We start from the raw sequence: 13233 nt of genomic DNA, 5'->3' as shown, positions 1-13233 counted from the left end.
GAGAATATACCTGCAAAGGAGTGCAGAGAGCTCTAAAAATTTGAGACAGCTAAAAATGACTGAGGCCTTCTAGTCACAAAATGGTGGCAGATTGAGGCAGCGTTTGGCATAATTATAAATTCCTGATAACATTTTCTGCTGACCTCTAACCCATCTCTAGTTGCTAAATTCTTTGCCACAGTGTTTTCCTTGTGGCAAGGAGTTCCATAGCTCAGTATTCCTCAGGCTGGGGATTCTGTGACTTTAATAGTTATATAGAAAGGAGAATGTTGGCAACTATAGGTTCTCTCAGCACAGTGCTGTTGCAAGGGGATTAGCTCCTCCTGCACAAAGGTTAGTCCTTTGGTTCCACGGTTAATCACATCCTAACCCTGCCCTATACTAAATTCAGCAAATATAACTGGCATTCCCTATCCATCTTAATTAAGCCTCTGCTTCCACTTATAGCCAAATGAGATGAGAATGGGGGCAGTCGAGTCTTGAGGTGCTAGAACAGACTGTATGCTCACTCTGTGACTGGCTTTTGCTCTCCAGATGTTGCTGAATGGCCAGTGGTTGGGGTGATGGGAATTGTGCAACATCTGGAGGGCCAAAGGTTTCCCACCACTGCTCTGTATGAAAAATCACCTCTTCCCTGGTTGCAGACTGCTTAATGCAACATCATACTGCAGAAGTAGTGAACCAAATCCCGAGGACCACATCCTCCTGGGACCCCATGCCAGTGGTGGCTGTGGCTATAAAGTGTGGGATGTGATCCACGGGTAGCAGACAAGTACAACACTCCTTGTAATGTTAGAGTGGACATGCAAGGGAATGTTTGGTCCGACTCCAGGCAGTCAAAACCTCCTGTTCCTCCTGGCCTGGAGCATCCTTGCATGTGACCAGAGGTGGGCGTGACTTTACCTGTCCAGGTAACAAAAGGACGGGTCACGCAGCACTCCCTCCCTTTTTTCTCCTTCTCCTTTCATCTACTTCCAGCTAGGACTGCTCTGTTGGCTTGCAGTCAACAGCAGCACAGGGACTGCCCCCCATATTGGGTAAATCCACATGTTGCCATTTGCAACTTTAAGTCTTTAAGCCTGCCTTCAGGACTGATACTGTGTACTGCCTGAATGTGAGTAAACTTACTTTTTGTTGACTATGAATAGGATTGTGGCATTTTTATTCTTTTAAGAGGGATTCAAGGGAACTTACCAGGAACGTACAATTCAATCTGAGGCAGACTGAATTGCATAATAGTAAGAGGTTCTAACGAGCCTGCAACCAGCTTTCTATTACGTGTGAGAAGGGGGATGTAACTCTGCTACATAAGGAACTTGCTAACGCAAGTTAGGAAGGATATTAATAAACAATATATCCTCTCCTGCCACCCTGAACATTCCCACATAAAGGGGTGTGCCTATCTCATACACTCTCTCACACACACACATACAAGAGACATGCACAAACCTCTCTGTGCACTATAGTGCTATGTTTTAAGTTTATTTTTCTCCTTTTTTTGCCACCATTGCACAAATCAGTGCAGCTGGGTGGGTGGGGGGAACAGTCTTGCTAAGGGTCCTGACTGGGCTACCTCTGCCATATAGCAATCTTATCGTTCTTCCGGGAGCAACCCATGCCAACTTCAAGAGAAAGGGAAAGCAAAGATTCAGCATTTCATAACTAAAGATGGTTGAGGTTCAGATATAACCCGCTAGGGGATATATGCTCTTCCAGCGCCCATTAGCCAAGGCCAAAGCATCAGTGACATAATGCATTAATTGAACTATGATTCAACATTGTTTCCCCATTAGTGCTCTGCTCTCAGTGGATTTCACTGTGAGGACGTCAGGGTCACAAGGTCTGATGAGAAAACCATTTCGAAGGCGGTGTGCTGCTTCCCAGCACTGTACTATATAGTAGCTGTCCGAATGAACAGCTTATCAACAATCAATGCAGAACCTAAAGAAGATGAACACTATTGGGTATTAGTTCTGTTTTGTAGATTGGATTTCCTTTGACTCGGCATGCAACAATGCATCATAAATACGGCTATGAGTTTCCCCCCCAATAAGAGTAGCATAGTGCCATGTCTCAGGAGCACAGTGTTCTATTAGTAAAAGAGTACTAGATTAGGATTAGTAAAGGTAAAGGGACCCCTGACCATTAGGTCCAGTTGTGGCCGACTCTGGGGTTGCTGCGCTCATCTCAGTTTACTGGCTGAGGGAGCCAACGTACAGCTTCCGGGTCATGTGGCCAGCATGACTAAGCCTATTCTGGTCGAACCAGAGCAGCGCACGGAAACGCCGTTTACCTTCCCGCTGAAGCGGTACCTATTTATCTACTTGCACTCTGACATGCTTTCGAACTGCTAGGTTGGCAGGAGCAGGGACCGAGCAACAGGAGCTCACCCCGTCGCAGGGATTCGAACCGCCGACCTTCTGATCGGCAAGTCCTAGGCTCTGTGGCTTAACTCACAGTGCCACCCGCGTCCCTTCAGATTAGGATTAAGCAGACCCAAATTCCAATTCCCTCTTACCCACTGGATGACCTTCAGTCAGTACCTAACTCTCTACTTTACCTCACAGAGTTGTTGAGGGGATAATATTTGGGGTGGGGTGAGATATAGGATTGCAGCCTTGCTCACTCTACTATACCAGATCTCCAACAATCATCTGTTTGAATGTTTTCTCTGTCCCCTGCTCAATCATTGCCAAGGGAGGCCAGCTTTGTTTAATATTTTCCGCCTTTATCCAGACAGTAATTGTGAAGATAACTGCTGTGTGTAAGTAGAGACTGTGCTGGAGTGATAAACCAAGACAGAGGCACAATTTGCGGGGGGGGGGGGGGGAGTATCTGTCTGTTGTGTCAGTTTTAGGCAGTTCCTGTAGCATGGAAGGCATTTAGTTAGCACTCGAGTCATTACTCCCCTTCAGTTCACAGGTCCATAAAACATTTGTGTCAAGTTTCTGGATTACGCCATCTGCACAAAAAGTGAACTCCCCTATCTGCAGAGGCAGGCAATCTTTGTTCACAAAAGATACACTAAGCCTATATCATCATTGCATATAAGCTTGCAGAACTATAAAAAGGGACACCCCCCCCCCATTTTGCTTCAATTGGGAGAAAGAAGCACCATTCTCTGCGCAATTTTGTGCATGTTCCCACCAACTGCTTATCAAATGGTCTGACTGGTCTTCAATGCAGCTAAGTTCCTAGTGAAAAGTTTTTGTAATGTAAGGAACACACTTCCTCTTTATCTATCTAGTTCTCTCTCTCATATATATTTTTATACATTTCTATCTATCAGTCCATTACTATTTCCATCTCTCTTTCTATTTGTTTCTAACTATCTCTCTCACTCTCTCCCTTGCTAGCCGTTTCCAATCACATCTACCATAAGAGCTAAACTGAATGAGCAATTGACAAAACAATTATTTCTTGTATTTTAAAGTTAATCCATGTGTCAGGATGGGGAACCTGTGAACCTCTAGCTACTGCTGGCAACAGCTCCCATCACCCCTGAACATTCGTCAAAGTGGCTGGGTGTTAAAAGTCCAGAAACATCTCCAAGTTCACAGATTCCCCACTTCATCTTGGTATCTTGCTAGCCATTTGCACAGCATCGCTGGCTGAAATCATGTCCATCATAAGAGATAAAACTTTATGTGGGGCTGAGAGTACAGTACTTCTCTATATTACACATTAATTCCTACCTACAGCAGGATTTATTCTAATTATTGCAGGGAAACCTTTTATTTTCATATTCAAAAACATTTTCCCCCTTGACCTTGTTCCTTGAACCTTCCACGCTTAATGGAATGCATTTCCAACACCCTAAGGCAGAAATGTGTCCAAATACAATTGATTCCATCTACTGAAAAAATAAATCCTTTGAATAGACAGAAGCTTGCATTTGTCTGTGTCTCTCCTTGAATGCACTTTCCCCAAATCAGACACAGAACTATAAATTCAGCTTAGAGGCTTTTCTGATTTTCCTTTTCATCTGAGTTAGTCGTACACTCAGCAGCTTATAAATAACCCTGGGATTCTTCTACTGAATTATAGCAGAAGACTTCCAAGGCTATTCATTATCATTCTATAGTGGCAACAAGAATGATATTTTTAGCTGGTTGTCCTGTTAAGCAGAAAGTGGGTTGACTGTGATAATGGGTCACACACGGAAGATGGCTTTTTTGTACGAGGCAAGAAGGAAATGTTTGTCAAAAATGAAGAGGTTGTGGGGAAGACTATACTGAGCTAAACATTCAGCAGTTGGAGTTTTCTGTTATCAACATTACCAATAGGATTTTTTTTATTTCCGTTTGCTTCCCTGGGTGACCTATTTTTTGCACCAGACATGCATAAGCATCTTATCTACATGACAGCTGAATACATAAATGTCATCTCCTGTAGTGACAGTAACTTTTCAGCAGGCTAAGCAGCAGATGTAAAGTCTGTGAAATGCAAATGCTACCAAAATGCATTTCTTCGGTATAAAACTAAATATGCGCAGTCATCTCCCTGCAACCAGGATAATAACAAATACAAATTTGGTTCCATTACGCAGGGAGCAAAATCCTGTCACTAGCAATTCTGCTAAATCAAAAAGCCCTTAAGTGACAGCTGAACCAGGTCAATTGCCACGAATAACTCATCTTGGGCACTGCTATATGGTACAAAATGTTTTAGGCTACAACACTGAACACTTCTCTCCCTTTGAATAATAAATTCAATTGAAATGTATTGACAGTTTTGCACGGGATGTAGGATCAGATCATCTATGGCTTGATCTGAGTTTATTAAAAAGCCTGTTTTCGCACATCATCACCCCACATGTTCACTGAGAGATTAATGGCTGTCTAGTGACCTAGGAACTGGGATCACACTTTAGAAGTTAATTTGGTTCCCAAAGAGGTTAGCGGCTCCAGAAGAGTTTTTCACTATGGATATAATCAAGTAACTTCCAAAGTAGTAGATTAAAGCAATTCAAATAGGTAATATATATTTGTAGGGCAGTCACTTTAAGAATACTAATACTTAATTTATAACACAACTTCCTTACAATCCTTTTCAAGTGTATGTTACATGAATTCATACCCAAATCCTAATTTCTAAAAGGGGAGGTGCTGTGGCTCAAGCCTGCATGGAAACTGTTTTCCCTTCAAGGCAAAGGTAGGGGATCTGGTTCTGACTTCTCCTTGGGGAAAGACATACAACATAAGATCATAGAAATTATGGTGGTTGTCACTAATGATGATGATGATGATGATGATGATGATAATATCACCACCACCACCATCATACTATATATCCATAGTGAAATCAGTTCTTCAAAATGGCATCAACAGGCTTTGGGAGAACCACAAAGTTTACAGAGGTACCAAAAATATTTTTGGAAAAATAACACTTGGGACTCAATCCAGATTCAGACAGTGGGCCTTTGCAGAGTGGTAGGGCCAGGCAGTAATAGCAGGTTTGGTGGGGGCATGATCAGGACTGGTGCTGTTGCTTGACAGCAATGGGACCAGACCTGTTCAGCTCCTCCTCGCCTCCAGAAATCCCCGTTTTGGGGGGCCCTGATGCCTGTTGTCAGTGGGCATCCCATCAATGACACACTCACCTAGCTGAGGGGACATGCCAGCAGAGTGATGCTTAGCCAGCAGAGCTCAGTAGAGGGACACCTCCACCCAATTCATACCCACCCATTAAGGGAGGGTTTAACTGCTCTTGCAGGAGGTGGAACTCCAAAACAGCTCAGTGAGGAATGAGTGTGATGAGAGGCCACTGAATGCTTGATTGAAAGTGTCTGTTGTGAAGGGAGGGGAATGGAAATCCTGAACAGGAACACTCTGCACTGTAATATTTTGTTTCAGGCTCCACTTGTTACTGTTTTAAAGCTCAGGCACTAAAGCATGCACCCAAACCAAGCAACTCTGATGTTCCCAAGCACATGGTTAAGACCTACTGATTGCATCATTTTGCTAATTGTGTAACATAGAAGACCATTTGAATTTAGTCCCAGTATATATAGGGGCTTTGGTGGGAATCAAAAATTGGCCAATTTAGTTTGATGAATTGTGTTTGCATTGTGCTACATTGTACTAATGATTAGATATATGATAAGCAGTATCATGGTCACTGATAAAGTCAGCAGTGTCAGGACCTTGTCTGAAGAATAAATTTGCACACAAGCTTCTTTGTCCTGCTGCTGTTTGAGTCCATGGATTGCTGACTTTAACAGAGCAGACTCTGATTAAGTTAGGATAATGCTTATGCAGCCATGCAATGTGCTCAAGGTTTGTGATACCAGATCTCTGGTTGCCCTCCACACCTTATCACTGTCAGAGCTGTGCACCAGATTCAGCCAAGGCCAAATCAGACATCTTAGGAGGACTTTGGGCAAGTCAGGTAGGGACAGGCACAAGCCACTGAGAGTCAGGTTGGATAGGCCCAGAACGATCTGTGGCTGTCGGGGGCGGGAGAGAAAGGAGAGGAGGGCAAAGTGGGGAAATCACAGGAAAAGGGTCAAGTCCTACCCAACTGGTGGGTGCCTCTTCCCAAGAGGAGGGAGGCCCAACACTGTGGCTTTCACCCTGCCCCACAAGATCAATGCCTGCACTCCACATCAATCTTGTAGGTGTAGGTGCTGCTTTGTAAGGGGCTTTCATGCAGAAACGCCACTTGTGAAGCAGTACCTCACAAGATCAAACCCTCCTGCTGACCTCTTGATAGGCAGGAGAATCTGAGCCTCTGCAGTGTGCTGGGTCCTCCTCCTTCACAAGCGTTTTCCTTTGTGTGCAGGGAAACTACTAACAATGGAGCAGTGACCAGAACTCAACAGGAATAGTTCCTTCCACTTAACAGCTGGCAGGGTCCAATCCTGCAGAGTACTGGTACAACTCCCTGGCCCTTTTCAAAACCCAATGTGTTAAAATAGGATTTTAAAATTATCTTGGGGATGGATTCAGGCGTACCAACCCCCAAAGTTGGACCAAAGTTGTTGAGCTTTGTTTAGGGATTTAAGCTCTGCCCCCTCCCCGCAGCACCCGAAATGCCCAGGAACCACCGTGCTGACCGCAAGCACCCCTGCTGCCCAGAAGTACAATCCCCAACACACAACAGCCAGTGTGCTGCACTGCAGAGTCTTGTGCCGCCCCTACAGACACCTATGGTGCCCTATGCCCTCCCTCATGGTGCGGACCACCCCCACCATGCCTGGCTACCTACGCTACTGGATTAGGACATCACAGGATGAAATCTGCCCAATCCGGACCACAGGGTGGAATGGGGGTCTGTGCACACCCCTAATCATTGACTGCATTCAACAGGTTTAATTGACTGAGAGCCAGAAGTGTACAATAGAAAACCATGGCAGGCTATAAATGACCTAGAGGCCTTTTACTGGCTTCCCTTAGCCATTTCGTTTGCTCCTCATAGTCAATTCAAGACAAGGACACCTCCATGCAACCTTGGATCGATGAGTGCCATCTTCTTGATGTCATCTTGAATACTTCGTGGTATGATATATGGTGCTAGGGGATGTTTAATCACTTCACTGGACGTGTGTGTGTGTGTTTAAACAGCAGTATGTGCTCTGCTGCATCCATGTTCAAACCAGCATCATGGGCAACTCTTATCTCCACAGGGAGCCTCAGAATTTTGCGCTGGTTATTGAGTTCTAATTATGTTTACACAGATGCATACATTTCAACCATTGTAAAAGCTGGAGGAGGGGGAGTTGGCCTCATTTGCAATTCTTTCCTTTGAAAAATCTATTTCCCAAGGCACTTAGGAAGCTAAGTCTCATTGAAAGTCAATGGGACTTGTACTCCCAACCGCCTACAGCTGCCCTCCCATACACAATTCGACTGCTGTTAAATCCCACTGAAGTCAATGGGATTTGAGCAGCCCTGTGTGCAGCATTATAGCCTAAGGCTGCACTCTTCAAGCAGCTTACCTTTCCTGAGAATTGTGCTGCTGCAGCAGTTTCAAAGTTTAGCTTATAAATTTAAGGAAAATCATAACTAGACATCAAAGAAAGTCACGGCTGGTGCCCTGTCCTTCTAAAAAGACCACATCCCACTGAAATTACCAGATCTTGTAATACCTGATATTTGGAAACTATAGGCTAAAGCAGAAACCCCAAGCACATTTATCTGGAAGTACGTAAGTTCCACTAAAAAAGAAACCAGCGCTAACTGACTCACTCACAAGTAACTACAGTACATCAAACATCATGCAGAGTACAATTCTGACTGTGGTTATTTGGCTGTAAGAGCCAGAACACACATTATGGTCCTGGCCAGCAACTAGCTTTCCTTAAAAAGCCACTTGGATAAGCAAGGAAGGCCTGGAGATCCAACATCTTAACCCATGCCTCACTAAAATAGATTTTCCATCCTGTTCTGCTGCCTCCCGGTGCCAGCAGTGCCACAGCTGAGGGGGAAGGGGAAGGAGTTCGTAATTTCAAAATTGTGGCCTCCAGGTGACATCATAACCTATGAGGTCATAAAGGGTGTGGTGCCCAGTTCACTTATTCCACTGAAAGGAATGGACTTTGGACTGTAATACTGATTTTCTTATTATAACAAAACACCCATCATTCAACATTTGCCAGTAGTTTTGTAATATTGATCATTATTCTCTGGAGATGAGAATCCATTCAATATACGCATGTGATACATGATACAATTCAAATGATTAATAGTTAATGCTCAAAACCACCATGTTGTTTCCTAGATACTCTGCTTTTTTGAGGAACTTCCCACGCAAACCAGCTTATAATCGCCAATAAAAACCAACACTTGACAATAAAATATAAAAATGCAGACTATGGTACAGCTAAACAATAGAACAGCAGAAACACTGACGTACGGATATAGAATATCTGTGTGTGATTGCAAAAATTATTAATTTTGAATAAATAAGGTGGTGACAGGATTAGTAAAAATTGAATGTGCTTTTTTTGTTGAAAGATTTTTTTTTTTAAGCTGCTCAATTATTCAAGGACTTTCAATGTAGGAAAATAATGTTATGCACACTTTAAAGTAAAGCAATTAAACATTAAATAAGCCCACTCCTTAGAAGTGACAATATGGAAGCCTCTGTGTTCCAAGTCAGTTAATTTGAGATAAGGCAGAACCAGCCTGACTTTTGATTTAATCATATAAATTAGCAATGCCATAAGTTACCATGTCCTTTTGTTAGCGTATCCCTAGCAGTACAATTCTGAAACATGAGTGGGGAACCTCAGGGTGAATGTGGCCCTCCTGACCTCTCCATCAGGCCCCCAGAATGCTCCCCAAGCCACACCCCTCACTGGTCCTGCTTCACACCCCCCCCCCCCCGTTTTCTCCTGGCTGGAATGGGTCCTTGAACTCTGATAATGCCCCTTGCTTGCCTGGATGGAGAATATAAGGGGGGCGGTTCTGAGTGTGTGTGGAATCCAGCCTACCTGTATAAAGGTAACAATTTGCTGTTCTGCCCATAGAAGGTTGTCCAGAAGGGAATGGGACCCTTGGGCTGGAAAAAAAGCCCTTGCTATAAAAATTTAAGCAAAAGTAAGTCACTGAGTTCTATGAGGGCTTAGTTATAAGTAGCTGTGCATAGAACCGTATCCTCTACATACAACAAATTACATATGGAAATGTAAGGTTTAGCAAAGCAGGGCAAGACGTCCTCTGGAAATTCGCAGATTAGACGTCGCCTCTTCAGAAGTGGCTTGTGAGGAGGGGTAGAGGAAAGAAGCTAGCTTCCTGGCAGGTGGGTGGGACCAGCCCAAGCGCCTGAGGCAAAGGACAAAATGGTGCCACCCACCCCACCACCCGGGGAGAAGGGGTGAGTGAAGATCTACATCAGGTATGGGGGGGGGAATGAAGATCTACATTGGGAACAAGGGTGGGAGAAGAGCACCAGCCTCTCCTATTCGCCAACTGGTTCCCAGGAGGCGGCAGAACCACAGCTGTTGCATTCCTTGGAGGCTGGATCTGCTGCCCCTGTGGATCTTGCCACCTGAGGCAGTTGTCTCATGTTGTCTCGTGGGTGGGCTGCCCTGCAGGTGGGTGACTTGGAGGCAGTAAGGTCAGCGCAATCCAGCACCTCTGAACATTTCATTAGTGATCAATAGGACTACATCAAATTGCTGCTACTAAGACCCAACCAGTCAAAACACATTTCAGTCCCATTGATTTCAATGGGGAAAATCCCCTCAGTTGCTTAGCTCTACCACTGAAATGAATGGGATTTGCGCTTAACTTTTAGTAGACTGATCCTGTGCAGCCCAATCCTATGTATGTTTACTGAGGCATAAGTCCAACAGACCTTGCTCCCAAGGAAGTGTGGCTAAGATGGCACGTTAAGAAGGTAAGGCTGCAAGTGTAGCCACACTTGAATGGGACTAAATCCCATTTAAAGCAGAGGGTTAATGTGCTTATTATCACAGGCTGCGAGGCTAGTGCATTTACCAGGAAGTAAGAATGCAATTGGAATTTACTTCTGAGTAAACATGCCTAGGACTGGGCTGCATGGAAAAAACGAGTTGTTATTTAACTATTAATAATTGAACTGAAATTATTAAATGAAGCCCCAACTCAAATCTCCAGATTTAGCTTTAGATGTGCAAATCAGTCACTTTACACAGAGGGAAAAAGTTTATTGATAAATGTTTTAATTTTCCAGTGGGATTTGGAGGCAATTTTAATAGAGAATCAATTGTCCTTGAACATTCTTGTATAAGAAAGGGGCAGTTCTACAAAGGAGAGGTCCCTCTAGAATAGGATCCCCCAGCAGATTGCTTTGAAAGGATGTTCTTAAATGTACAAATGCAAAAAGAAAAAGAAATCACTGGAAAAAAGAATTATTAAGTGCCAGAAGCACCAAATAACCTTGAGAGGTTGTGAGAAGATTAGATGTGCTCTGCTTCCTTAAATCTGTAGCAGGAAGCCAGGAATGACTGACTAAGTTTTTTTGTTTTTTTTAATGCAAGAAGTATTAACAGAAAATGAACAAAGGAGACAGACTGTGGAATTGTCTCCATTCCTTGCTCCTCCTTAGCAAAAGAAAAAAACTTTCTGAAATCAAGTGGTCATTGAAAGCTTGGAGACCCTCTATAATTTTGGCATGGTGGCAGCCATAATTAGAAAGGCTACCAATCCTCTTTCCTACAAACAGTACTAGTTCCTTAAACATTTTCAGTGCTCCTTTTACTTGAGTTTTCACATGAAGTTTGAAACTCAAAACTGTAGGGTGGCAATATATAGCTAATGACTGATGATGAAACAAGCAAAAGCTGATTTAGGCATGGATCTGATGCCAACCCTTTTGCCTCCATGTTGCTACTATTAATAGCTGCATTTATTGAATTATCTTCTAATATAAAGCCATTCTTACAGACACAGGTACTGAAAGAATCAATATACTGTATTGGTTAACAAGAAAACAGCATTAAACAAATGCATTAGGCTATGCAACCATTTAAGTGAAATGGTATGTTCAATGAATACAAAACATTGCAAAACTTTTATTTTAAAGCGGCAAGTGCTCTTATATATACAGATATTCAGTGATTTATATTTTGGTAACAAAATTTGTTCTGACCTTTAGATTGCGCGCTAAATAAATTACCTCGGAGCGAAAGTGGTGGCTTCTCATTGCAGCATCTGGAAATGAAAAGGAGAATTGTGTGTTGTTTTTTAAAAAGGCAGAACTGCATCTGTCTGCACTTCAAAGTAATTTAAGTTCTTGTACACGTCTGCCTGCTCAGTCTTCCTATTCTTGCTAATCCTCATCCCTACAGTCACCACTGAAATGATGTGAAGTCTCTGTGCTGAGCAGCCATCATGTATATCTTAATTCTCCCTCCTCCTCTCTAGAAGTTGGATGGGAAAGTTCTAACGTACTTGAGCTGCGAGAGGGGTTCCCACCCGGCATCTTATGATCTCGTTAAGGGATGGGGTGGAGACTAGGCTGCCGCAGTCTCTTAAAAGCCCTTTCCCCCCAAATAATCCGGGGAGATCCGGAGAGTGGGCGAGCTCTCCCATTAGCAGCAAGTCGTTAACTATCACAGCTTGGGCAGGCGACGGGGGATTCCCTTTCCCTCCCCATGCTCCCTCCTTCCCTCTGAAGAAGCTGGATTCCTCCGTCCTCCTTTGGCAAAAGGCTGCCAGCCAGGCAGGCACTGCGTCTCTTACCTCGGCTCCTTGAGCGGCCGGAAAAGACCGATTTGATCGGATGCCTCCCTTTCTGGAGCTTGCGGTGCCAGCAGCAGAAGAATAAAATCGTGGCGACGGTGCCCAGCAGCAGAAGGAGCAAGAAGAGGGCACATTGGATGCTGTAAGGTCTCAGCAGAACTAAAAAAGCGGCGGCGATCATGGTTCAAGAGTATGTTTCTTTCCCAGGGAGAATTTGAGGTGGGGGGAGTGTTGTTAAGGAAAAGCTGCTGAGGACGAATGAGCCTGGAGGAAGGACAGGAGCCTTGGCGAGAAAACGCTGCAAAGGGCAAGCTTGCCTATGTAGACGGCTGGAGCAGGAGGAGGAGGAGCATCATCCTGGCTTGGTCCTTGTGGCCCCGGAATCAGGGCTCCTCAATGGCTGCAGCAGACCCAGTTCTGAGACGTGTCAGTGATTTCCGCGAGGAGAGAGGGACCCTCAATCCATGACTCAGCAGACAAGAAGGCGGCAGCAACAGCAGCAGCAGCTCACACAGCAGGGGATTTTTTTCCTCTGGCTTTGCTTTGCTTTTTTCCCCGTCCACGCGTGAGGGAGAGGGGGAGAGAGAGAGAGGGAGAGAGGGACAGAGCAAGTGCAGATGGATCAGCAGCAGCAGCAGCAGCAACACCTAAGCTGCAGTCCTGCCTGGAGACAGGGAGAGGGCACCCCTCCGGAGCTGATTTTGCAGCCCGGTATTGCTGCTGTGCGCCTCCAGCTCTTGCATCTCAGCCATGCCCTGTAGCAAGAACGCTGCTGAGGCGGAGGATAGATGGCTGCTGCCGCTGCCCATCAGGAAACCGATTTGCAGAAGGGGAGGGAGGAGAAAAAGAAAGGGGCGATTCCTAAAGTTTGCTGCCGCCGCCGCCGCTCCTGCTGTTACTACTGGCTGTTCACGAGTGAGGGGGATTTGTGGGGGGAGTGTTGCGGTGCTGGGGGGGGGGAGCAGAACTTGGCTGCCCGGGGGTTGATGACATCACAGGCTGCTGCAGAGTGAAAAATGGCTGCTTTAAGGTGCGAGCAAGAGGAGAGGCAGCCTTGCTGCTG

The 13233-nt window shown here is 44.8% G+C and overlaps 2 protein-coding genes across 27 annotated transcripts in view; one reads left to right on the top strand and one right to left on the bottom strand.

Annotated features, from left to right (window-relative positions):
- DST (dystonin) overlaps positions 1–12362 on the bottom strand; it is a 301155-nt gene extending 288793 nt beyond the window's left edge. For 21 of the 26 annotated variants that reach the window (XM_077926290.1, XM_077926284.1, XM_077926293.1 and 18 more), the window contains exons 1-2: positions 12171–12362; positions 11578–11639 (exon numbers count right to left, since the gene is read on the bottom strand). In XM_077926290.1, the coding sequence (XP_077782416.1) occupies positions 11578–11639; positions 12171–12351 (243 nt within the window). In that variant the 5' untranslated portion in view covers positions 12352–12362. The remainder of the gene's footprint in view (positions 1–11577; positions 11640–12170) is intronic. The other 5 variants (XM_077926287.1, XM_028722630.2, XM_077926304.1 and 2 more) reach the window with 1 other exon arrangement.
- Positions 1–13233, top strand: part of ZNF451 (zinc finger protein 451) — a 62309-nt gene that overhangs the window by 13259 nt on the left and 35817 nt on the right. The window lies entirely within an intron of this gene.

This window comes from Podarcis muralis, chromosome 3 (genome assembly GCF_964188315.1).
Source record: "Podarcis muralis chromosome 3, rPodMur119.hap1.1, whole genome shotgun sequence".
Lineage (NCBI taxonomy): Eukaryota > Metazoa > Chordata > Lepidosauria > Squamata > Lacertidae > Podarcis > Podarcis muralis.
This window is presented reverse-complemented; position numbering and strand designations above follow the sequence as displayed.